The sequence below is a fragment of the Chaetura pelagica genome, unplaced genomic scaffold (assembly GCF_000747805.2).
Source record: "Chaetura pelagica isolate M959 unplaced genomic scaffold, ChaPel_1.0 scaffold416, whole genome shotgun sequence".
In the NCBI taxonomy this organism is placed as follows: domain Eukaryota; kingdom Metazoa; phylum Chordata; class Aves; order Apodiformes; family Apodidae; genus Chaetura; species Chaetura pelagica.
The window spans coordinates 320,346-345,567 of record NW_009953579.1 but is presented as its reverse complement, the minus strand read 5'-3'; the positions used below and the strand labels follow the sequence as shown (position 1 = coordinate 345,567).

The 25,222-nt window shown below is 40.5% G+C and overlaps 1 protein-coding gene across 1 annotated transcript in view; it reads right to left on the bottom strand.

Moving 5' to 3' along the window:
- Nucleotides 1–25,222, bottom strand: part of RGS6 (regulator of G-protein signaling 6) — a 243,744-nt gene that overhangs the window by 47,361 nt on the left and 171,161 nt on the right. The window contains exons 3-8 of the mRNA XM_009999748.1: nucleotides 13,497–13,547; nucleotides 12,046–12,152; nucleotides 9,795–9,846; nucleotides 7,033–7,097; nucleotides 4,054–4,130; nucleotides 910–991 (exon numbers count right to left, since the gene is read on the bottom strand). Coding sequence (XP_009998050.1) covers nucleotides 910–991; nucleotides 4,054–4,130; nucleotides 7,033–7,097; nucleotides 9,795–9,846; nucleotides 12,046–12,152; nucleotides 13,497–13,547 — 434 coding nt within the window. The remainder of the gene's footprint in view (nucleotides 1–909; nucleotides 992–4,053; nucleotides 4,131–7,032; nucleotides 7,098–9,794; nucleotides 9,847–12,045; nucleotides 12,153–13,496; nucleotides 13,548–25,222) is intronic.

The window sequence follows — 25,222 nt, the reverse complement described above, 5'->3', positions numbered from 1 at the left end:
CTCTTCTGAAGTCAAGGTAGACAACATCCACTGCTCTCCTCTCATCTACTCAGCCAGTCATGCCATCATAGAAAGCTATCAGATTGGTCAAGCATGATTTTTTTATCTTTGTAGATCCATGTTCACTACCCCTGAAAACCATCTTTTACTCCTCATGCTTAGACATGACATCCAGAATGAGCTGTGCCATCACCTTTCCAGTGATGGAGCTGAGGCTGACTGGCCTATAGTTTCATGGATCTTCCTGCTTGCCCTTTCTGAAGACTGGAGTTATACTGACTTTTCTGCAGTCCTCAGGCACTTTTCCTGTTCTCCAGGACTTTTCAAAGATGATGGAGAGTGGCTTAGCAATAACATCTGCCAGCTCCCTCAGCACTCCTGAGTGCACCCCATCAGGGCCCACGTATCTCTGGGTGTCCAGTTTCCAATCTACATACCATCTTACCTTTCCAAAATACACAATTACATCTTGTCCAAAACTCTTTCCTGAAGTCTGTGTCCCATAAATTATCCTTGTTAAACAAGTGACTGCATATATCCAAAGTTGGAATGTCAGCATCCAATCCATCTACTCATACTTTTGGCACCAAAAGGAAGTATCTCTCAGCTAAGAGAGGTGCTTTTCCTAGGAAGTTTGAGTCAAAATGAGTAAGCTGCTTTTCTTTAGTATACACAGTAAATAACCTTCAAAACTTCACATTCATCATATAATTCTATAGTTTCATGCATACACAAGTTTTGAATGCCCAAAGTAATCTTGTAGACACTTTGTGTGTTTTGAACTGCAAGGAAAATCCACGTGGTAACTTAAAAGGCAATGTCTTTATGCAACACATGGCCAAGAGTTTATTAGCAATAAAACTTTCCTGTCAAATCCTGGAAAGTGTCATCATTCAAAAAGAACTTTACCACAGGCCTGTGCACATCCCAAAATGCTCTTTCCTGGCTGTCCAAAATCTTTCTTTCTGTTTTATCCTTTTTTCTGTCAATTCTGAAAAAAAAACAAACAGAAAAACATGAGTCAACATACAAGTAATGCTTTCTTCTTTTTTTACAGTTCCTATAGGGCTGGGGTTTTTTAACCCCATGATAAAAATAATTCAGAAATCCATTTTTGTACAGCAATGTCACACTCCCATTTGCAAGGCCATGTGCCACAAGCAAAATATCACTGTTGTTTACTCCCATATGTGTCAAAAGATATTTTCCTATTAAGGTGGAAAATTTACTTTAACATCTGTTTTTTCATCTGGAGAGGAAAAAAAAACTGTCCTGATACTCTGTTCCCAATCCCTGATTTGGCACACTGAGGAAGTTCATGTTTGGCTTTGGCAGGAGACCCACTGGGACCTCTTTACTCCAGGTGAAGCTCTTGGCCAGTGCTGGACAGAGGTCCACATGGGGAGGCCCTGTTGCACCCTGATGCTGCAGCAGCACCACTGGCATGACCATGGATTGTGAAGGGGCAGTCATTCCAGGCAACCCCAGCTGAAACAGCATGAGCAACACTTAGGGCTTTCAACACACTGGCTCTGTCCTCACCCCAGTGTTGGCAGGGAGAGGGGTGACAGGCACAGGCAACCAGAGCAGAGGGTGCTGCATGGCCCCGTGCCAACCAGCGCTCACCCACCAGACAGGCGGCTGGGCCACCACAACTGTCACTTGGTAATTTCAGCCCTGATGCAGACTCACTCAAAACACACACCAAAGGTGATCAGAGGTTGTTCAAAACAACTGTTCCCTCATCATTCAGCAGCATTGAGCAATTTCCTCCTGGTGCCTTACTCCTGTGCTCAGCTCTGCACGTGAGCACAGCAAAGTCCCCACCAGCTTGCAAGATCTATCTGCAGAGAGATTGGGTGAGGCACGGGGAAGGAGGAACCTCCTTTGCCTCCAGAGCAGCATTGAAAAGCCAGCAGAATCCCTGTGCTGGGTTTCTGCACTGCTAACACCTGGGAAAATCAGAGCAGTGAGGAAAAACCCACACCAGCTGATAATCAGGTTCTCCCTCTTCTCTTTTTTTCTTTTGGAGGGGCAGTGATCCCTGGCTAAGTCTGTGGTAAAAAGCAGCTTATAAAATAGGGGACTGAAACTGAAGATTCAGAACATGCCTCCTCACAAAAATCCCAAGTCCTCCACAGTTCAGCATCATTCTCTGAATATCCTCCCTGCAAGGCTGAGACAAGAAACCAGCCCTGCACCACCTCTGTCCTCACATAAAGACAGAGCACTGCCAGACAGCAGTCACTGTTCTGCACTGGGGAGCAAACACAGGCACCCAGCCCAAAAATTGCTGAGGGAGTCCTTCATGCCTGGTCAGAGGGGAAGCTGAAGTCTTTTGCCAATCTCGTGCCACACATGAACTGGAGGGACTCTTCAGAGGCTCCATGAATTGCATTAACGTGTGCTTTGTGCTGAACCAAGGTTCTTGCTTCCTAGCCCCAAAACTTACTGATATCTAAATATCTTACATTTTAAATTACGAAGACACAACCTAATTAGATGTTCCATGTGTTTTTTGAGCAACGTAGATATAGCAGTGGAAATTCCGTGTGCAAACAAAGATGAGGAAGGTAGAGCAGAACTTGATAAGCAGGAGGAATGTTTTAATGTATTTTTTGTTTGTTTTCTTTTTTAGTTAATTTACGTCTATGAATTACACCGTAAATTCCAGATCTGCCTTGTTAGAAACTTGAAGACTGACAATTACATGAACTGGGAACCAAGGAGATGAAACTAGCCAGCAAAAAAAGTTGAAAAGGAAGCATAGACTGGTCACTATCAAAGAAAACTGATGAATAAAGAACAGTGATCATGTCAAGAATCTGATATTTACATTTCTTTCTTAGCTAATAATGGTATGCTAAAATTTTGTTTGACTTATATATATATATATTTATTTATTTTTTTTGTCCTGGCAATAAGCCTTTAAGTAACTGAAAGTACAGTTGCTATCTTAACTTCTAATTTTCTCTTCCAAACAGAACACTGGTATTCTGGTCGGAAAAATCCCTTAATTACCTTGTAAATTAAGGGATAATTACCATATACTTAAATAGTGCATAATTACAATGTTATTAAGCAAAGAATTAATCAAAATTTCAAAGGCTTAATCAAAGATAGAGACATATACCTCAGTCACACCCTCAAGAAATTATGTTCCTTAACTTTTAAACATGCTGAAAGTGCAAATTCCTTATAGTGGTACAGAGTGTCAGTATGGGTGTTCTCATGCATCATCTTCACCCTTTCTATTCTATAGCTAACAACTACTTGACAAAATGGACATGTAGAGTTTTAGACAGTAGTTTCTAGACACCCTCTACAAACCCTGGACCATACTCATTTTGCAACAATAATGAAAACATGCACAAAACAGTAAGAAGCTTCAAACTGTTTTCACAAGGGAAGTTGAAAAAAATAGGTAAATTTCAATTATGAGCAGAGGATACAAAAACACCAAATACTAAACACCAAAAACACCAAATACATGCAGAAGTTTCATTCATGTAAGTGGTACCAAATTCTCTATGCTCATTTAGTAGCACAAGTTGGACTAAAGAGCACAGAGGTACAATGTAGTCAACTGGAAATTGATACAAGAAAAAAAATAAATCCAGTGTGCTGTAGGTATCACCCTTATAGTTTCTTTCAAGTGGCAGTATTTTTAAGCTGAGGAATACTTTACAAGCTTAGAGTAACACAGACAGAAGACAAATTCCTGTTCTTCCTGTTTATAAAAAAACAGACAACGCCCAACACAAAAGTAGAAGCAGAATGGACAAGTGAATTGTCCAAGCTCCTGTGGTGAATGCAGGCTCAGGAGCTCCTGACCAATACTTCCAAGTACAGATAATTAAAACCATCTTTCAGATTCTGGCACAAGCCTTCAGAATTGGCTCTTTATTGTTTCTAGTCTGCCAGTGGCCAAAATTCATCAGCACCTTTTGAACTTAGTGGCAGTAAAGACTGATAGAAATTTTATCTGTACAGAATCCCCTTCCCCTCACAGCTCTAAACACTGGTACAGTTGAGTGCTCCAGGATTACTCACTTGACTTGGGCCTCAGCTTGCATGAAGATGAATTCCCACTTTCTTGCAAATGCTCTCTGAAGTCTTGCTAAGTTTTCCTAACAAAAGATGAAAACAGTAAGAACAATTAATCCCCGTAATTATAACAACTGCTTAAGAGCACAGTTAGTATAGCAGTTTATTTTATTCCATTTTTTTAAAGCTAGAAAACTCAAGACATGGAAATCAGTGTTGGTATCTTGCAGGCAAAGCAGGGCTGTAACACATCCTTTCAGGCTGCAGCTAAGAGGGACCTGTCAAGGAGTAGTAACAGAGTGTGATGAAGGCAGCCTGAGCTCTAGTATGAAAATAATGATGGACATACTCCCAAAAGGTAACACTAAGAAGCTCTGTGAAGCTGATGACTTTCATTTCTGATAGCAGATGTCTGCCACCTGCATGTTTCCCTCTCATTCTCACTTTCCCTTCCTCCCTCTACTGCTCTCTTCTCTTCAGGCTTTTGCTGAGGTGCAAATCTTGCGCAACCCTTGCTGTGCTCAGTCCTGGTCACTGCTGAGAGCATTATGCAGCTGCACAGCACTGCAGGCTGGGGATTGCCAGGATGATTCACAAAAGGAAATAGCTTGTTTGTCTGAACAATGAACATCCCTTACTGCAAAGACAGGGTCCAGATGCATCCTTGCTCTGCATCTGAAGTAAGAGCTCTGGTCCAGACCCATTACAGAAAGCATCATGGTCTGAACATTTGGAGGTGGATGTGACTTCAACACAGCTCAAGGCCAAACTCAAGACTTGGCCAGAATTTCAGGCTCAAATGGCACCCCGATGTCACATATCCACATCCACTTTGACAAGGAGGCTTACAAGTACATTAACCTGACATTCTCCTCTATTACAGCTGGTTCAAGTTAGTTTTAATGTTGTTCTTTTTATACCTATTCTTTTTATTTCAAGAAAGTGCTAAAGAACATGCATTTCAATGTTAGAAGAAATCTTCCTATTGACTTTAAACTCCTGTCTAACACAAGGCATAAAGCTTGGCCCTGTTACCACCAAGTCCATGTAAGAGTTTCAGTCCATATACATGGAAGAAAACAGTTAAGCAAATTATTTATAACTTTGCTGAACTGTAATTATTTCCTTAATGTGGCTACAAGGGAGAACTAATTGTGATTATCTGCAAAAACAACGTTTGGGCGTTTCTTTTCTTTTAATTTTATTTTAAATTATGTTCACGTGCCCTCTGGAGTAAATATGCTGAAGCCAATGAAACATCACCAACTGAAACAATATTTGAATCGTGTGTACCAGTCAAAACAAAACTTAATGCAATTATACAAGCTCAATCATATAATCAAGACCTCTGCTCTACCAGTATAAATGAGGGGTGAGGGACTGTCCTTGAATGATGCAAGCAGCACCCAAAAATGAGATGATGTCCCCTGGGATGCTTTGCAGAGATCCTCTTTGGAAGCTCCAGGTCAGTGGTGATGCCTACGGAGAAGCATTCTCATACTACATCTCCAAAAGACTGTACTAAATACACAGGGCTTCTTCCCACTCCCACAAGCCTGTTTCTCTCCCGTGTGCTTGGCTTACATTCCCCATTGTTGGATCAGCTTCAGCTCCCATAATGACTAGGAAGACTCAGCGCCGTTCTTATCTGATTGTCTCTAATTAAGAGAGTAAAGTTTGAATGCAGGAGAAATCTCTAATTGTGCAATGCAATATTCACAAGAAAAATGAGACACTGCCAAGATCTAATTATTTGCCATCACTGGAGCATTGCTACTCTTAGTAGACAACGATGTGCAGAAGCACTTAGCCATGGCCTGGCTGCATGTGTGTGGGAGTGTGTACGCGGCTGAACAGCCTTTTGTTGCTTCATGATAGATCTTTAGAGTACTTGCAGTTAATTGGTTGGCTATGAGCAATTTTAATGGTCTTAATAATGAAATCAACAATATGCAGAAGAGAAAACTCAGCAAAAGGATGTGCAAGTGCATGCAGATCATTACATTCCTTCTCTTATGCTTGTACTTCAAGATTAGAACTGGAGCCATTTCCAGGGTAATGGAATAAATGGCAATTTTTGCATGCTCTTCACTGAAAGGACAAGGTGGCCTGTATACTTATATCCATGTGCACAGAAGTCACAAAACATAGAAGGTAAGGGAGAAGGAAGAAGTCCATTCTTAGAAAAACCCTAAAATATATGCAATATAAATGTTTTCATTGTAATAAACATGAACACAGAAGTCCATTAGAGCCAGCTTTATGAACAAACCCTTCAGCAAAACTGCACATTTGAAATTCAGCTGTTATTCTATTGAGCCAACAAACAAAAGAAATCAATATGATAGACAGAAAAGTCCAGCTGGTCAGTGTTAAACTGCTGGTATTCAAAGAAACTCATACCAGCCCTCCCCTTCCTGCCTCCATCTTCCCACTCCCATCCACCCAAACCCTGCACAATCTGAAGCCAAGGTTGGAGATGTTTTTATGGACAATTGTTTCATAATGGGAAGCACGTTCTGAATAAGCTTGAGCAATAGTTTTTAATATGGCATATTGAAAACAATCCAACCTAATGTATGAAAACTTTGATAACTAGATGAGTCATCAGCAATTTAGTTGTCCAATAATGCACCTGAAAATCCATAATTTCCATGTGTCAATATCTGCTATATAAACCAGGAACTGTTAACTGGAAAGAGAAAACCAAGGTAAACTTATATATAGTTTCCCCAGTCTTGAAGGGCTGGCTATACAGCAGGTGCTTTAATTTGAAATATTGCAAAGCCTGTGATGTTCCCCAATCATATCCCTGATGTTGTCTCCAGATCAACATCCACATGATTCTGACCACTGAAAAAAAAAAAAAAAAAGACACAGTAAAGGCTGAACCCAAAGCACAAAATGGCAACACTCAATGGAGAAGCAAAGCTCTTCCTGCCCCCCCCAGCCTGAAACTCTAGCAGCAGTGTACAGTGTACCTACGGCTTCATAATCCGCCAGCTCCAGCCTAGCTTTGTTCTGCATGGTCCGTTTGCAAAGATAGATGGCTAAAGAGAGAAACAGAATGGAAATCAATTACAGACAGATTATTAGTACTAGATCGTAAAAAAGGGGAAAAAAAAAAAAAAAGTGGTCCATCGACTGTTTGTTCTCATTAAAAAGCAACATGACCCAAGGAATGAGAGGGCTGAATAACCCAGCTGACATTACCTACTAGTAATCTCAGAGGCTTTAAACATCGGGGACATCTCATTTAAAAGTGCTGAGAGTAGATGCCAAGACCTAACTAGATGTCTCAGAAAGACAAAATTGATTCTGGGGCTGGAAAAAGACTTAGCATTAGCAACCTGTTCCACTCAGCACTTTGGGAATATGCCTGGCAAAGTGAGCAGCGCTGCACTTCTCTTCCCCTTTTCCCAGAAAAATTATAAATAAATTAATTAATTCATACATTTCAGGATATTGAAATGAAAACAGAAATACAGGCCAGATCTTAGGTGTATAATCTGAGTATTTTTTAATATGTTCTAACCACTTACTCTAAATGTTGAATGGCCTTCTGACATTCACCATAGGTAGACACCCCAGCAACTGATGTGGTTTAGGATTCTGAGGGTCAAGATGAGCCCAGTGCGCAGCACCAATGCAGCCCAAGGCTGCCTTCTGGGGAAGCCTCATCTGGACCTACTAGCTCACCCCATTTCCATTACAGGCTGAAACACAAGCTCCTCATCACACTTACAGTCAGGACTGAACTACATAACAGAGGTCCAGTGCCCTTGCTTTGGGATTAATCTAGATATTAATTTTATAGCCTCCTCGTGTTTTGCCCTCTCTTGTGCTGCAGGGCCAGGTATTCATTGTCCAACAGTGAACCAAACTGGAGTAGGGTAGAAGGCAAAGCATCATCTGAAGAAAACTGCAATTAATACTTCTTGGAAAATTTCAGCCCTTCTTTGAAAACCATGGGGGTTTATTTGCTGGTAAATACAGCTTTCTGAGACTTTTTTCGTGGATGTTTTTCATTGGAAACCTATTATTTTATTGAAAGTACATGAAAAGAAACAGTGCTACTCCTGTAATTCTATTATGTGCTATTCCTGGAGTTCTAACATTCATACAATGAGCCAATATTATGCCTGAGCTGATCAGTTCATGCATATTTATATATCTCAAGGGCAGTTACATCTGTAAGCCATTTAAAACACCAAATAAAGTGAGAGTCAGTCATCTCACAGTATTTCTTCATGCTAGGCAGTGACCTGCCATAAGCAAGTTAGTTCCCGTCCTGTGAGTGGATCCATGCAAATAAAAAAAAGTAAGAAGTGCTGCTGGGATTTCAGGTTTATTTGCATCTACTGCTAGTTTGGGATTAATTCGTGGGAAGACTCCATCTGTACAGACCTCTGATATGCAAAGACTGATTATAAGCATATGTTAGAGATTTCTGGGACAGATGAAAATCTGTCACTACAGGGCTCAGAGCTAATACAGTTGCAGCTTGTCCAGCTGTGGGTCAGCTCATACAGGGCTTTATCTTGAGGTGTACTGTTCCACTCAATGCCCTTGCAGCACAATAATCTGTCTGTGAAAACAGTTATTTATCAGATACTATAGGAAAAACCAGAACTTCCTGCTTCAGATTGTTATTCTGATATTTCTAGAATACATACTTAGCACAGGTCAGATAATTATGTATGGTGACTGTAAAATCTGAATATTGCTTTGCATATGAAGAACAACCTCATGTTTTCTCCTGGGATAAATACATAAGCCTGTGCTAGCTTCCCTGCAGATGAGGACTGCAAATGGGCTATTACATGACAGACACCATTGCAGGCTACTTTTCCAGCCCAGCAAATGATTCCCAGAATCCATCATAATGACTAAACATTTCCCAGGAAAGAAAAAAAATAATAAATCTTGATTATTCAGGGAGAAGTTTCAAACTGATCTTAGATTATGAGACATTTTAAAAGAAGGACTTCCAGAAGCTCCTGTTTTATGAACACACACAGGATTCACTTCCTCTTCCAGTGCCACACCAGGATGCAGCAATTGATTTAATCATTTAACTGTGAAAGAACTGCAGTTTTAGAAGAGACAGCAATATTGCACACAGACAGCTAAAGATAACAACACTGACATATTTTCTTTATGTATTATCATTGTCTGCAGGCACTCACATGTTTAACACACAAGACTGCAGTTTATTAGCTCATAAACTGTGCTCAGTCCTGTCTTTTTTACCAGCTATCATCTGGTAATCTTAAAAAAATGGAAAAAATAAGTCTGATGTCATATATCAGAGAACTTTAACTATGGGTTGACACCAGTTATATACTGGTTTATTGATCAGCGAGATGACTGCCCAGATGAGGTAACTTTTTATTGATCAACACATCAGATTCAGCTACAGATCAGAGGCTGCTCTGTCACAAAGGCAATATTGGTATTATTTAAGATTCTCAAGGGGCAGTGTTCTGCCTATGGGAGAACTGAAGTAACAGCAGGTAAAACCCTGGCCCCACTGAACTCAACGGCTACAACTCCATGGACATGAGATACCCTGGGATTTCACTTCATGTACTTGAGATGGGCACATATCTGCCTCTGAACCTGCAGTCTGACAAGACACTGCTGATGAAGGGTTTAGATGGCCAACAGTAATTACTTTAAGGACAATTTTTTCCATCATAAATTTTCTGTTCTAACTTGCTACAATGCAATAATTATTGTCTCACCATAATCTGTGTTCTCTGGTTCCCAGCAGTTTGAAGGCCAAAAGTAGGGTGCCTAAGAAACAAAATACACAGTTTTGTAATTTAAGAGATGAAAAACAACTCAGATGCAGAACAACATTCCAGGCACAAAAGGAAGAATCACAACATCTGAGGCTCAGACTCTGCACTCAGGGGTACCACTGCTAAAGATCTCAACAAAAGCAAGGAAGCTTCTCCAGGATGGTATCATCTGTAACGTTCCTCACTGCAGGTAAGTAGAGATGCTGCAGTAAAAGCATCTCTTGAGGAAACGCTCTCATCTGTCTGTGGACCCTCTATCCCCAGAAGCACCTTTTCCCCCAGGAATTCACAGGCACCCTCATTTTTTTAAAAATTGTTTTTATTTATTTTAAGATAATGAGAAACTTCATGGCCTTTTATATATGCTACTTGCTTTTCTGGAGCAGCTACCAGTATGTTTGGGAGCCTACAAAACAATTTACTTGTTAGCTACAACAGATGGCAGAGGTCAAAATTCAGCTGGTTAGAGTTGTTCTGAAAGCAGAAGTCCTGCTCTGCTCACTGCTTTTGTTTTCTCTCCAGATCTGCACATTGCGGTTGCTACAATTAATTACAAGATATTACTACATGTGGCTGTATTTCAGTTTTAACATGAATGAAAAATAATGTCCTGTGATCCCACAAATTACAGACTGCTGTTTTGCATTACTGATGTTATACCACAAATGGGCATATTACACACACAGACTATTCCTTGCACCAAGTACAGTGAGGAAACACAGAAGGATCAAATAGCACAGTGTTCAATGCTCCTCAGTGTCTTAGGAACTCTACAAGATGATGAGCTACTGTTAAAGGAGGGATTGATGTTGATGTAGAGAAGAGAGCAACGGAGGAGAAAATTAATTCTATTAGGTTATTTCTGCAGAAAGCATCCAAGTACAACTGTTGCAGGAAATGACAACAGGAAAAGAATAAGCAAAAGTTTCAGGAAAAGGTAAGGGAAACAAAAGTCCATAAGCAGTCAAGACAATTTGATGATGTGGTTTTCACAATCTTAAAGTGAGGAAAAGAAATTAAACTGTATTGAAATCTAGCTCCTGAAAGCTGCACAGGACAACTTTTTATGGTGCCATTCTTTTAAAATAGAGAAAAACACAACTCAATGCATAATCAGTATTACACCTGCTTCTGTCAAGTCTTGCATAACTGGAGGAGCAGGACTTTCAAAAAGCAAGGAAACTATCATAAAAAACCTTCACCTGAATGATGCCAGTTAACCAGAAGGTAGAATGAGATAAGGGGAGGTCTGTGATCTCCTGGGCTCCTCTGCTCAATGTGCCTTTTGTCTCGTATAATAACACAATATCACATTAGCTGTAGGACAATGAGAATGCGCAGCAGTAACATCAGATGTAAACATGAGAACAAGCTTTTACAATAAAAACAAGCAAAAAGATGTAAAGGAGGAACAAGAGGGTGAACAGAAGAGGGGTCATAGGAAAGGTAACTGAGTTGACTGGGATCATGTAACAGAAAAACAAATTCAGCCACCAGGATTAGGCAGTAGAATTCCCAGTTTGAACTTATTGCTTCTTTTGAAGTTATACAATCTGTCCAAAAGGAGTTGCTGCAGCACAAGCATTCAGTTATCTAGGAAGATGACAGCAGCAGATTTTGGAAAGGCCATGGAACTTAAGCACAGGATGCTTTAAAATTTCAACCCATCTGGAGGCACAGGGACACTGAGGGCTAGAGATGGCCCAGCTTAGGTGACTTGCCAAGGTCACGCATCCCCTGTAAAGGAGCCAAGGTCTGAAGCTTGCCTCCCCCCCCACCAGTCTGTAACCAAGAGAGGATAAAAATCTGAATTTTCTGCTGTGTCACAGCTTGTATGTCCAACTCCAAAGTTTTTCCACAGGAGAGCTGCTACTCAGTTCTGTGCCAGGGGTAGAACCTGAACATCATTTTATTCTGGTTTAGTTCAACTGTGAGTACAATAGCATTGAAATCCCATATAAAAAATAATCACAGGACATATCAGTTCATTTATGTAAAACCTGTGTGTCTGAAAGTTGAAAAAAGTGATCAGGGATTCTAAAGCAGATATTTTGGAAAGGATTTAATAACCTCCTAAGGCCCCTATCAAGACAGCCTCCATCCCTGTCTTCGTAGACCTAATGGGCAATTTCAGCAGTATTACTGCAGGGACTGTAAAAGGGGCCACAAGGAAGGCAGAGGGCTCACCAACCTGAAAACGATAGAACGTCCCATCATCTTTCAGGGTAAGGACATGGTCTGAGATTGGAAAGACATAGCCCTGTGCAGCAATAAGACTTCCCAAGTGTATTGCTTCCCCTGTGAAAGAGAGAAAACAGCAAGGATGTGTCAGGTAGATGCACACTGCAGATTCTTCTGCTTTTAGCAGCAGCTCTACTAATGACATACACTAAGACTCTGTACCCACAGCACAAGTCTTCCAATCAAAGCTGCAAAACAGAACAGCAGAAATCAGCCTTACAATACAGACAAAAAACTGCTCAAATGTTTAACCTACTGGTTTTATGTTTACAAAATGTCACACACCACTTCAGCTCTAGAGCCTGCAATTCAATTCAAAGCACGTTTACCACCACAGGTGATAGCTGACAAGAAGCCTGTTCCATTAGTGAATCCCATTTGCTTCTATCAAATCCAACAAACACCTGCAACACCAGGTCATTAGCAGCATGTTTATTCATAAAGACAAATTCTGACACTGGAGCATTGCCATTTGTTAGAGGAAATGGTGCTGAGGTAAAGGGGAGCGCATATCCAACAACTGCCAGGGCAGCCTTCACCACTGCAGAGGTACATCCACACAGGTTTTCAACCAATGTCAGCTGTCAAAAGCTGCATCAGCTTTCTCAGAGTTGCAAAATACATGTAAACTGCTCATATACCCCCAGGCTACTGTCTGCAGCTGAAATTCAGATCTGGGACTTGACTGGACTCAGGAGAAGGGATGTGTGTACAGGGATGCCCTGGATGAATCAACACTGTTTCTGTCTCTGCTTTTACATGATGACAGCAGGCAGCAGAAACAAACTGGGAGCTGAGATGCTGGATCTTTTCCCTTTCCAAAAAAGGAAAAGAAACTTCTGGACCTGCAGATCTTTTTTTTCCTCCTTTTCCAATAGTTCTTAACTGTGCAAAAACAATTTTGGTTTCTCTGAAGAGTGAACTATTTGGACTGGGCCCATACACTGATCACTAGTTATGGCTGATTATCCATTTATCTATCTGTTGTGATAACATAGCAGCCAACATCTGATCCCATGATGGTGTCTGTGTCATCCTTGGCCAGTATATCCTTTCAGTCACTGCTACTTTTCTCCATATATCATGAAAACCTGTCATTGTGTTCACCTGCTTTCAACAGACACATCCATTAACTTCTTTTCTAAGCCAGGTAACAACCTTAAAATCAGTCAGGCTTTCTTAGGTAACAACAATTTCACAGACAGGCTAAGACTCTTGAAAAGTACTTTCTGTTTGTTGCAGCATTAGACTTAACTAAGATGTTGATTCTTATCTCTTTCCCACCTCCTTCCCTGCAACGCTTAAGTGAACCTTGTTGTTCTACTGGTATTTTAGACTGCAGCAAAATATTATCTACTGTCTAAAAGCACACATAGGGCTCCTTCCCAGCTGTACTCTTACCTGGATCCTCAATGCTGAGGTTCTTCATAAGCCACTGCACAATATCAGCACCTGATTTAAAAAAAGAAGGGGAAAAGGTGAAGAAAGCATTAAACACTGAGACCACGGGGTTTGGGAGCCCGAGAGAGAGAGAACACTGAGATAGATATAACAGAACTGACATATATTTTATTCCATTTTCCTTTTTATGTCCATTGATGGTTCAGAATGTTTCTCCTTCTTTTCTCACACTGTAATTTTATAGTTATTGACTGGTATTAAGGCCCAAGAAGTACTCTGTGACAGGAGACTTGATATACTTTATGTCAGATATTACTCTAATGGTCCCATGTAAGTTGTTCTCTTCCAGTTGCTTTTGTCTCACCTCAGCACACAGGAAGTTGTATTTCTGCAAGCATTAGATAGGAAAGAGATAAAGATAGTTTATTAGGTTTTCAGGGCCCAGCAAGTAGTATAAAGCTTGTTGCTAACCCATAAACAGCATAAAGATCCTCTGCATCCATACAACAAATCACTCAAGTGAAAAAATTGTTGCTGTTCAGAAGAAGCCAAGGCCTTTTATAAAAATTCAACATGACAGGGCAGCAAAACTTAGTTAAACCCCATACTCTGAAAGTTAAGCTTAAAATTAAACGTAATGATGTGCAAAAGTCAGCTACACATGACTTGTCTAGAGTCAAAGGCACTCAGCAAAGGCACGTGGAGGCAATTCAGCAAGTCTATGCCAAGTTACGGCAGCTTCCAGCACAATGTAAAGATGTCATGTCTGGATGCAGACATAACACTAAGACCTTCTCAGCATACAATCAATATTTTGAACAATATTTGTATTTACATACAGTAGGCTAATAGCCCTGGTAATACTTGTTGCTATACTCCGTGATATATCAGTTGAAGACAGCATACAAAAAGGAAATTATCAACCTTACGGTTCAGGCTTCCTAAACAAAACCCAGAGGATCTTATTTGCATGGAGCACTTCTGAGTTCAGACACGGCGGGTACTTCAGGAAACAGCATAATCCACACAATGCCTGTTTCAGAAAAGGTCTGAAGAACATTTTGCTTTCCACAGGTCCAGAGCATGCCCACACCCTCAACAAACCTTAAATACAACAAAGGCCAGGAATCACAAGCATGATGTGCCACAGAGACGAGACAGCAAGCACTACTAGTGTCCCAGGCTTCTGCAGTGTCTTCAGGTCTGAATGACTCTCCCATATAGGTAAAATTCCCACTAAAAATGTGGGCTTTGCCCAACACGGAAGGGGATGTCAGCTCCTGCTCTCCTTTAAAATGTAAGCTGGTCCACAACTCCACAAAGAGCACTAGTAAACCCTCTTCAGGCTTCAGTAGGAGCAGAAATATGGTCCTGACCTACCTCCTCCTCCTCCTCAACCCAAAATAAGTGAAGCAACTTGTCCCCCACAGGCAGTCAGGAGGGGTCCTGAAGACCAGGGAAGCATCTGCTTTTATTTAAATACTGGGCAAACAGATGTGACCAACAAGCAGCAGCTGGGCATTGTCTCCATCTGCCTTTTAGGTATCAACAAACCAGATGCTAACAGACCAATCTCACAAGCTTATATTCCCAGCTGTACTGTCAGTTTCCATATCTCCCAACTCCACCTCAGAGCAATTTAAGTTGCCACTATCCTATCTGGAAAGATATTCCAGAGTCCTTTTTTAGTGCGGGGTTTTTTTGTTGTTTTGGGGTGGGGTTTTTTGTATTTTGATTTTGTTTGGTTGATTTTGTGTTGTTTTTTTTTAATTGATAGGATTCTTCTTATAACTTCCCAGCCTAAATTCATTAATGTGCAGCTTATATTCATTTGATATTAACCTGTATTATCATTTAACAGAAAGAATTAGTCTTCTTCCTTGATAGCTCCTCCTGTGTGTTTCTACAGAAGGCTGACACATCACCTGCCTACCTCCAAATTCTTGTCCTCTTAAGATGGTTTGTCCTTCTCCTTCACTATTCAGCAACTTTTCAAATGCAAGTTTGAGTCTTTGCACTGGAACTGCAGGCAGTACATTGCAGAACATCTAATCAATGCCTCTGGTGATGATGCCAGCACTTTCCTGTCTCTATTGAAGCCAGTTTGCCAGGTGCATCCTAAAGTCACATTATTTTTAGTGAATAGTAAATTTATTTAAAAAAAAAAAAAAAATGTGTCTTAGGAGTCCAAAACTACCTGCTAGTGAACAGTGATGGCTGAACAGCATATGGGGAAAATGTTCAGAGCCAGTAACTGTTATTTTGACAGGTTCGTTAATAAAATAGTATATTTTATAAACATGGATGTTCCTTTTTGCCTTTGACAAAGCAGAAACATCCTAAAGACAGAAGAAAATATTTGGAGCTAGAAAATAATTTCAAGACCCAAACTGAAGTGCATCTGTATTATTAGAAACAAAGCAAAACCTCACAAACTGCTGCCTCAGTTCAAGCTAAACCTGAATCCTCTTTCGTTTTTCTGTTCATCCCTAGAACTAAAAAGTCCACAATTCCTCTTGATTTTGGTCTCAAACTACGGGCTTGCAGGATCTTATCAACAAATGACATGAAAACTGATATCTGAAAATCATCTGGAGCAGTGCATTACTTTGCTCAAGGGAGGTGAAGCACATTCTGCACAGTCCTTTACCGAGTATATACAGGAATATTTAATGCAAGATTAAGTCCCACTCAAATTAAACAAAAACAAACACAAAACCAAACCAAAACCCACCACAAACAAAAAACCCAAACAAAAAAACAACAACGCCCCCCCCCAAAAAAAAAAAAAAACAACAAAAAAAACCCAACCCAACAAAACCAAACAAACAGAAAAAAATCTAACCAACCAAATGAACAAAACCAAAAAAATACCACAGCTCTATGCCTCTTTTGAGGAATCTATTCAGTTTTCACCAAACAACAGAAAATCAAAGCAATGACGAAAGTTCCCCAGTCTTTCTTCCCCATACTATTAAGATTTAAAAATAAGGTTTAAAGCTGAAAGTAAACTGAAGGCACCAACTCAGTCACAACTCCTGTGATCAGCCACTCCGGAATATAAGCACCATTTGAGATCAGGGATTTTAATTTCTCTATGTTAAAAACATGAAGTAATCCCTGAATGTTGCCAAGAGCTTGGAAGATTTTATAGCAGCTCTCCAGTTGTCCTAAGGCAAACAGATTATCTTTCTGCTGAGTTTGCTGAACCATTATTTATCACCTGCCAAGACTGATTACTCATCCTCGGGACAATGACAAGTCTTTCCTTCCTCTGTTAATTACTGTCATCATTAATAACCATGTCACTAATTAATATTCAATCATAATGAAAACTCTCTACTGCCATCTCCCACAACACCCTCAATTTTTAGGGTTACCATCATACATTGGCTTTTTCTCTGCTTGCAGCTGTTTGAATCACTGCAACCTGCTTTTGCCCACCTAGAAACACTTCTTATGCCCTCCCCTCAAATGAGAAAATTCACACTTATCCTTATAACACATAGTGAAGTCTGAGTGAAGCCTTTACAAGACCCTGTCTCACCAAGACACAGATTCCTTTATCTGTAAGTTTTCTGGAAAACTTCAACTTAACCTCTCCTATAGGTCAAGCCTGACAGACAGTCCTCACATAGCTCACCTTCCTCAAAAGGTCTTTTCTGGCAGATTTTTAGATTCTGCATTTCACAAGATCTTTCAGACAACACCCCTGGGAAACCCTTGACCCTGACATGTTTCCACTAAACACTAATAGAGCATTTGAGATCTTCTGGAAACAAATATTTGGACTTGTTTTTGTAATAGAAAGTGTTGCTGAATCCAGGTAGAAAAATAGCTCCTATCTCCTCTGTGCTCCTCTTCATACTCTTACATTTCCTCTGAGTCAGGAGCTCAGTTCAAGGACAGTCAACAACCTGTGAACATCTATTTCCTCCTCCTCTATAATGAAATACATCTTTTTGCTTTTGGCTCATCTTTGAAGCTGAAGTAGATAAAGTTGCTTAATATCAACAGAATAGTTGTATTTCTGTGCTCAGATTTCACCATGACCATTTATCCAACCACCTGGTTTAAAGGTAGACTAGCAGTTTTATATTTCTTGCTATTTTCTCCACTTTCTATTTGGCCTCAGTGTCCCAGCTAGTGTTCTCAGAAGGCCATTGCCTGTCAACATGAGTGGCCAAATGAGTGGCCAGCCATGAAAGTATAAATTAAAGGAAAAGTTCACAAGGTGTGAGGCCACTGGCAAGATGCATTTAATGAGGTGAGTCACTAGCACTGTATTTGATAGCTTTTCTACTCAACCTAAGTTGTTCTGTCTCTTCAAGAAAATCCAGGACTTGCTTGCAAAATGTAGAGCCCATCTTCTATGCACCATATGAAATGGCAGAGGTGGACAGAATGCCATACTCTCCGCCAGCAGTTTCTAAAGATCAGCTGCCTGGAGTGGAGACTGTGGTGCTGGTGTTCTCGGCAGAGGAGCCAGAATCACCAACATCTGCTTGTTGTCCAGGACTCAGCATGTCCCTGACAAGGCATACATATGTACATGCATAACATGTATGTATAAAAAATAAAAATAGAAGAGTATTCCTGAAACTTCAGCAAACATGTAAATTTTTGCAGGTTTTTTTAGGTCTGATAAAACAACTGCACTTTTTTACTGAGTGTCCTGAGTACTCCTGAGTGGAACTCCACAATATTTTGACATGGAACATTTCTTGTTACCCAGGCAGAGCATCAGTGACCAACAGTTAAAGTCTGTCCTCATGGAAGTTGCTGGGCTGATCCCTGATCACTGGATGCTACCCAGGAATGGCAGCAAATATTAACACTAAAGACAGTGAGGTCTTAAAACCAGTAAAAAATACTGTCTGACCAGGTTATGAAATAATTTGTGATATATGTCTACCCCTGTAGACATGTATAAGACTGCTTGGTTACTTCCTGTCTTTCCCCCTTTTCCAGGGTTGGTATAACCCTAACAGTCTCTGAACATATTTTAACTATTAAAAAAAATATTAAAAATTAGATATTTTTGCATAATAGCAATGATCTTCATTTTACAATAGGAATATGAAAAAATGAAAATGTTCAGCTTCTTCCTAGCCCTTATCTATGCATCCTGTGACACACTCTATGGGCAAACAAGCTGCATGCCTGGCTTTTGTTGTCAGTAATTTCCAGACTCGAGATTCAGACACTATTTTGATGAAAGGGCTCACCTTCCTGTCACTTCATTCTTGAAAACAGATGAACCCATTCTAGCACTAAGTTTTCCAAACAATTTGCTCCTGAACTCAGACCAGTCTTAAAATTTTCTATCAGAAAACCAAGTTTGTGAAAAAAAAAAATTCATAAGCCACCAGAATGACTTACAAGAATACCTGCATTGGTGTATGAGCAGCAACTCAAGCTGGTGTCTAACCCAGCCAATCAAGGCAATCATAGTATTAAATGGAAACAATGTGTTTTGTTCCCCTCCAAACAGCTCTGAGCTCTTGGTAAACCTATGACAAAAAGGTTGATTGATTATCCACACTTCTACCACCAAACTTAAAAAAATAAACAAATGAACATCATCCATGGTAAAGGGCAAAATTATTTAATACAAAATTTCTCAGGGCCTCCAGTACTTCTTGCTACTATTTTTCCTAAGCAGAGCCCCCCGCTGACTCCCACAGTGATTTAAGCTAGGATGGAATTAGATTCCTGCTCACAGAGGGAATTTAATGCAAAGCAGCGATTTTTAGGGTAGAGAAATAAATAAATAAATGAATGAAATATTTAGGTCTCTCCCTAGAATTTTGTTACAAATATTGAGGAAGCACTTCTAGAATTTGCCTACAATAATCACATAAATAAATACCAATGCTGACTGAAAAAAACCCACCTCAGCAGTTGACTCAGAAAATGTGGTAATTGCAGCTCTCTTCCATCAGCATGTGGTAATTGCACCACTCAGTGTCAGCAAGGAGCATCATCAAAGCTACAACAGCTTAGAGCTCCTAGCAATAGCAATTTTCCTTTATGTTGTATTCACTTTAAATCTTGTTTATGAATGATTAACACTCATTAGCAAGAGGAGTGTTACCCCTGTTTGATCAAAGCAGCTGAAGTTTGAGGAGTTTTTTTGTTTATTGTAACTTTTGAGTGCTTGCATTTACAATTTACTTTTCTTGTAATAAAAAATCTGAAAACACAATACTTTGTGTGAAGTAAGAATGGTGCTCGGTGGGAAGGTGAAAAACACCAAAAGGAGCTGGGTTGCAGGTGAACATTCCAGGATGATAAATCAATGGCCAGGATAGAATATTCGTAAATTTCATGTGTTCAAAATCTCTGATCATCTGCCTTTTCCTGACAACAGTGTGGGTTATTTATCACAGCGTTTGGGCTGACAGGACATGACAACTGTTTCTTCATCCTTCCTTGGTCTCCTTTGCTTTTACCTAGAGAAAGCTGTTCAGTGTGTTTGAGCATTTATACCTAATGTTGTTATTTCAGAGATGAGTCCCACATCAACAATAATTATTGGGTTTTTTTGTTTGGGTCCTTGTGAACTTAGGAAGCACTCTGTACCTGTGTTGCCCAAGTGCCCCTATCTGTGTAAACAAAACCGTATGAGAATCTGATCACAGTTTTACCAAAGCCTACTAAAATTAAAAGCTCTGATGTTGGACTTGTGCATGTTCTTGTCCTTGACACCAGGCCCTGAAGCAAAATTAACAGCAAGTCTATTAATAAATTCTTTCACAAATGGGAGCCATAACCCAGACTCACAGCTGCACTGCAAGGTGTTGATAGGCACTTGTGGTGTTGGGAGAGTGACAGAAGATAACCTTCCAAGGAGAGAGAAAATGCCACAGGCTCCTGTAGTCACCATGGAGAAAAATGATGAGCAGTTTAGGGAATTAATTCATGGAATGAGACCAGGGAGAGGGCAACGCAGCGGAGTGGCAGAGCTGCCTGTGTGCTTTAACTAGGAATTGAACAGGACTTTCTAGCAACCACATGCTAATACACTTAGCAACAGCTTACAAAGTAATGGGCTGCAAACTCACAGTTTAACCATCAGCACTGCAGGGTACATTTGATCTTTGTCTCCAGTATGTGTTTTATATGTAACACACGCAATCTTTTCTGCCTGCATTTTAGACAGATGTGAAAGATGAAAGACAGAGATTTGGATCTACAAAATCCAAATTCCCTCTGTACTTTCACCCTGCTAATAGCTCCTTCTGAACTGCTGTTTGGAGGGACCTTCTCATCTTATTGGCCAGGCTACCAAAACACATGTACTCTCTACAATGCAGACCTGCAGAGGGAGATTTGCACTAGACAGGAATCAATAATTGATCAGACATGACTGCATGGAGCTCTGTGTAGGCTAATTTACCCAGGTAACAAAGATAGATTAGACTGTAAGGTCTTGGAGATAGCATGGCCAGACTGCTTTTGTTACAACGCTGCCCATCTAAAAATAGTTCAGGTAGCTTTACATAGCTTGAACACAAGTAACAGAAGACATACCTGAAGACAGTCTGCTGGCTTGCACTACCCTCCATTCTACAACACTTAAAAGCAGGCAGTCAGTGCTGAGGAGCAGAAGGATGCCACTAGCTGAGAGCCCTGGATTTAAAATTACTGCTCTACAGTGGTATTACTAATGCTGCATCAGCAAACATCTTAATAGAGGCACAGTTAATCCCAGTGAAAGAGGTTTGCCAGGACAGCTTAAACCAGGTCCTCAACTGTAAAAAAAGCGATACCAGCAAAAGGTCTTTTTCCAGTTGACCTGCACCAACATAAAGCGCTTGGTGCTACATCAGCTTCAGCCTTGTTCTCACTCCACTTCCACAGAGCCGTGTCACGCCCGCCCAACGCTCAGCACCTTTGACTGCTTGCACACCAGCATTTGCTCACACTGAGAGACACCAGGCAGTATTAATACTGCAGGAGCAGCCACACCGATTTACCTGTCCCTCACCTGACTTGGAAAACCTGAGCTGCTATCAGGTCTGTGCTTGCTACAGACAGGCCTGGCAACAATAAACAGGCTGACAGACCCAAACACACACACCCTCCAGAACCCAGAATATACCACAACCCCAGGGCAATTCCCCTTGCTATTGTTTCACTTGGCTAAAATTTGGTCTGCTCTAAATTAGAAATTCACCATGTGACTTCTCCTCAAATGCAACTCTGAAGAAACTGTTGTCACTACAACTACAGGAGGAAACTGCAAAACAAACAAAAAATAACAATTCCACACTTTGTGTTATTCAGACCCGTACCTGCTCCTCCTGAAACTCCCAGAGGACGAGCACATTGCCTTAAGAGCCATTATAGATGCATACAAGAGCCTCCCAACAGCAACAGCATTTCATAGTAGCATCAGAAGTTACCTCCTTTCATAAATTGGTAAGAACTGTGGACGTCTCAAGATGTACCTTTACACCTACAATTGATCATAAATTTACAGTTGCTTTTCAGGCTGCTCTTGCCTTTGCATTACTCACACTACTGAAGTGGCTCATGTAGCTTAGCCTTTTGGCTCTCTGCAACATGCTAGTGTTTAGATGCTGTTCCTCACACTATCAAAATGATTCAGCAACAAAACAGCAAGGAAAGCAACTCCAAGCACTGCTGGAATCAGGGCTTCTGAAGATTCTCGTGCCAGATCTTGTTAGGGCTGAAGCATTTTCACAACTATGCAATTCAAGTGCACAGCCTTTAAATCAAAGGCTTTCTGTCATTTCCATCATGTATTAGTGGTTTTAATAGCAAATCTTCTTTTCCAGGAAAGAGGAAGATCAATAAAACATAGACAGCAACCGGTGTATTTCAGCATGTGACTATCAGGTCACTTCACACTGTGTGTCCTCATTTACAAAGTGGGTTTCTAAGGCTGTCACATCAAGGTCCTCATTGCCCTCACCAGTGTTACAATAGTTTCCCTGCAAAGGCATAAATGTCACTGACTGGTACAAGAAAGTAAAGTGCTCTAAAAGCTGAATTTTAATGATTTTGGAAAATATTTATTTACTAGGAGATCCAAGCCTGTAGTCCTCACCTATGCTGGGTTCCTATGAATCTCCACAGTAATTCTGTTTGCAGAAGCACCCAGTTTTTAAACTCCTAAAGAACTATGGCCACCACAGATTGCTCTTTCACAAGATCATACTTTTCCATGTTAACTACAGCAACATTACTCTCTGTGCTTTCTATTACAGATTAGGATAATTAGCATATTCAAGTTCTATGAGAAACCAACTTCATCCTGACCCGTTGCTACTCTTTTCCCTTTTATTCTTCAGGAAAGATCAAGCACCACACTCAATGCCTGTGGTGACGCAGTAACAGTCACATTACCTGGAAAATGAAATAACCTGACATCTGTAGGTCTTTCCCCCCAGGAGTTCATTGTTCTGAAAATGAAATAATTGGTATCATACAGCATTTCCCCTGCTTTCCCTCCAAGGCCTTTCAATCATGTGTAACACAGGGTGCATTGGAGTGCAGTTGGCCTCACTGGAGTGCTGTACTGGTGCAACAGTGAATCAGGGACAATTCTCCAGCAGGATTCAGGCTGCACAGATAATTCCTCTTAGCCAAGAGTAATGTCAGATGAATTACGATCATACAGCAATTGCTGACAACTTACTTATGCCTGCTAAACAGAGAGACAGTATTGGCACTAACACTAGAGGCTGTATTTTAAACAGGGCTCCTTAAACCATGTGTTAAACATGCTGATACTGGCAAGCAGCAACTGATTTTGCTGGAAACAGCTCGCTACTGCATTTCAAATTTGGGCAGAGACATGTATCAGTGGGAATTTTAAATGTGTAGAACAATTTTATGTTAACGGTGAAAAAAATTAATAAGTACAATCTGTTAGTATTCATAATTAACAAGTTCAAAACAGGTACATTATTTGTTCTTTCTTACATTTGAAGGATTTCACAGGGCTGCACACAATGGAAGCAGTAAAAACAAGAATCAACTTTTCTTAAATACCTATATTTTAAAATTGCTTCTCCTGCCTGCTAAATCCTTCAAGTTTATTTTACAAAATAACCTTTGCCAGTCAGCGGCATTTTGAAAAGCTGAAAGCTGCATTAAACAAGTACCATTCAGTCTAAATAATTGAATCTACTGTCAAAACACTATGTAGCTTTGAACTGCAAAATGTCTATGAATTCTAGAAGGCATTTTTGTTTCCATACTAAGACAGAGGGAATTTAGTAAAATATTTTTCCTTTCTCTTTATTTTTTTTTTTTCCCCCCAAAAATTTTAAAAATTGCTTCTCCTGCCTGCTAAATCCTTCAAGTTTATTTTACAAAATAACCTTTGCCAGTCAGCGGCATTTTGAAAAGCTGAAAGCTGCATTAAACAAGTACCATTCAGTCTAAATAATTGAATCTACTGTCAAAACACTATGTAGCTTTGAACTGCAAAATGTCTATGAATTCTAGAAGGCATTTTTGTTTCCATACTAAGACAGAGGGAATTTAGTAAAATATTTTTCCTTTCTCTTTATTTTTTTTTTTCTCCTCCAAGAATTTGAAGAACAACATTTTATTTCATTCCTTTCCAGGTAAGTATGGGTTTGGACTTGGAACAGCTGACAAGCTGCTCTGACACAGCAATGATTTCAGACCGTGACAGGCCCTGAACATGGGATGGGTTCAGAGCAGACACATCTGCCTATCTGCTTGTTGTCCAAGCAGGGGCACAAAGTGCAGCCTTCATAAATCCATTCATCATGCAGTGAGCATCAGCTTTTTTGCTTCAGAGAGTTTTGTGGTGCAATACCCAACAGCAGTGGGACAAACCAGACGGAGGTGCTGCTTTCCTATTTCCATCCAACAACGCCTTGGTCAGAAGCTCAGTGGACTCAGTCTCTTCTTTCTGGAAACCTCATGAGGGTAAGGATAAGTTGTTGATGGGCACTGCTGGCTCTTGCCAAACCCCAGCCTGGTAAAGCTCTCTAGAAGCAGTGCCACCTGGCACCTCAGCCACTTCATGCACCCTAAAATCAGCCCTGTCCTGGTGAGCGCAGTGGGAACAGCATTGGATCTCACAAAATTTCTTGGCAAATTTTCAGAAAACAGCCTCATAATGCAGAAAAAAAAAATTATCTTCAGAGAACAGAGTTTCACAAGGGACTAGAGAAACTACAAGTATGTAAATACTTAAAAAAAAAAAATCTTCCTGTGAATACTAAAATAATAATTAGAAACAGCAAAGACATTACACTTGTGCTTACAAGACCTTGTATTTGCTTTCTAGTAATAATATCCCTCTCACATTTCTACTGTAATATCCTCTGAGCCCTGCCTTGGAATTCCATCGTGGCAGCAAGCTGACCCACAGGGATGTCACAGCAACTGTTCCGTTCCAGCCAGAGGTGACAGAAAGCCAACCCTGGGTTTGTATGGGAGAGCCTGTCAGCTGGAAACCAACAGTTCTGGGCACTGATCAGAGAAGAGGGACCACACCACACGGATTTGATGGTGAATGAATGCTTGTTAAAATAAAACAAATATTTCCTGGAATTACAAACATTCTTCAAATACTTTCAGATCACATTCTCATTTGAAACACATATTGCTCCTTCCCTCGTTTGACCTTTCGCCCCTTCTCCCTCCTCCTTGCCTCAGACGTTGAGCTCACCCCGCATCAGCCCCGACACAGCGCAGCGCGGGGTCCGCCC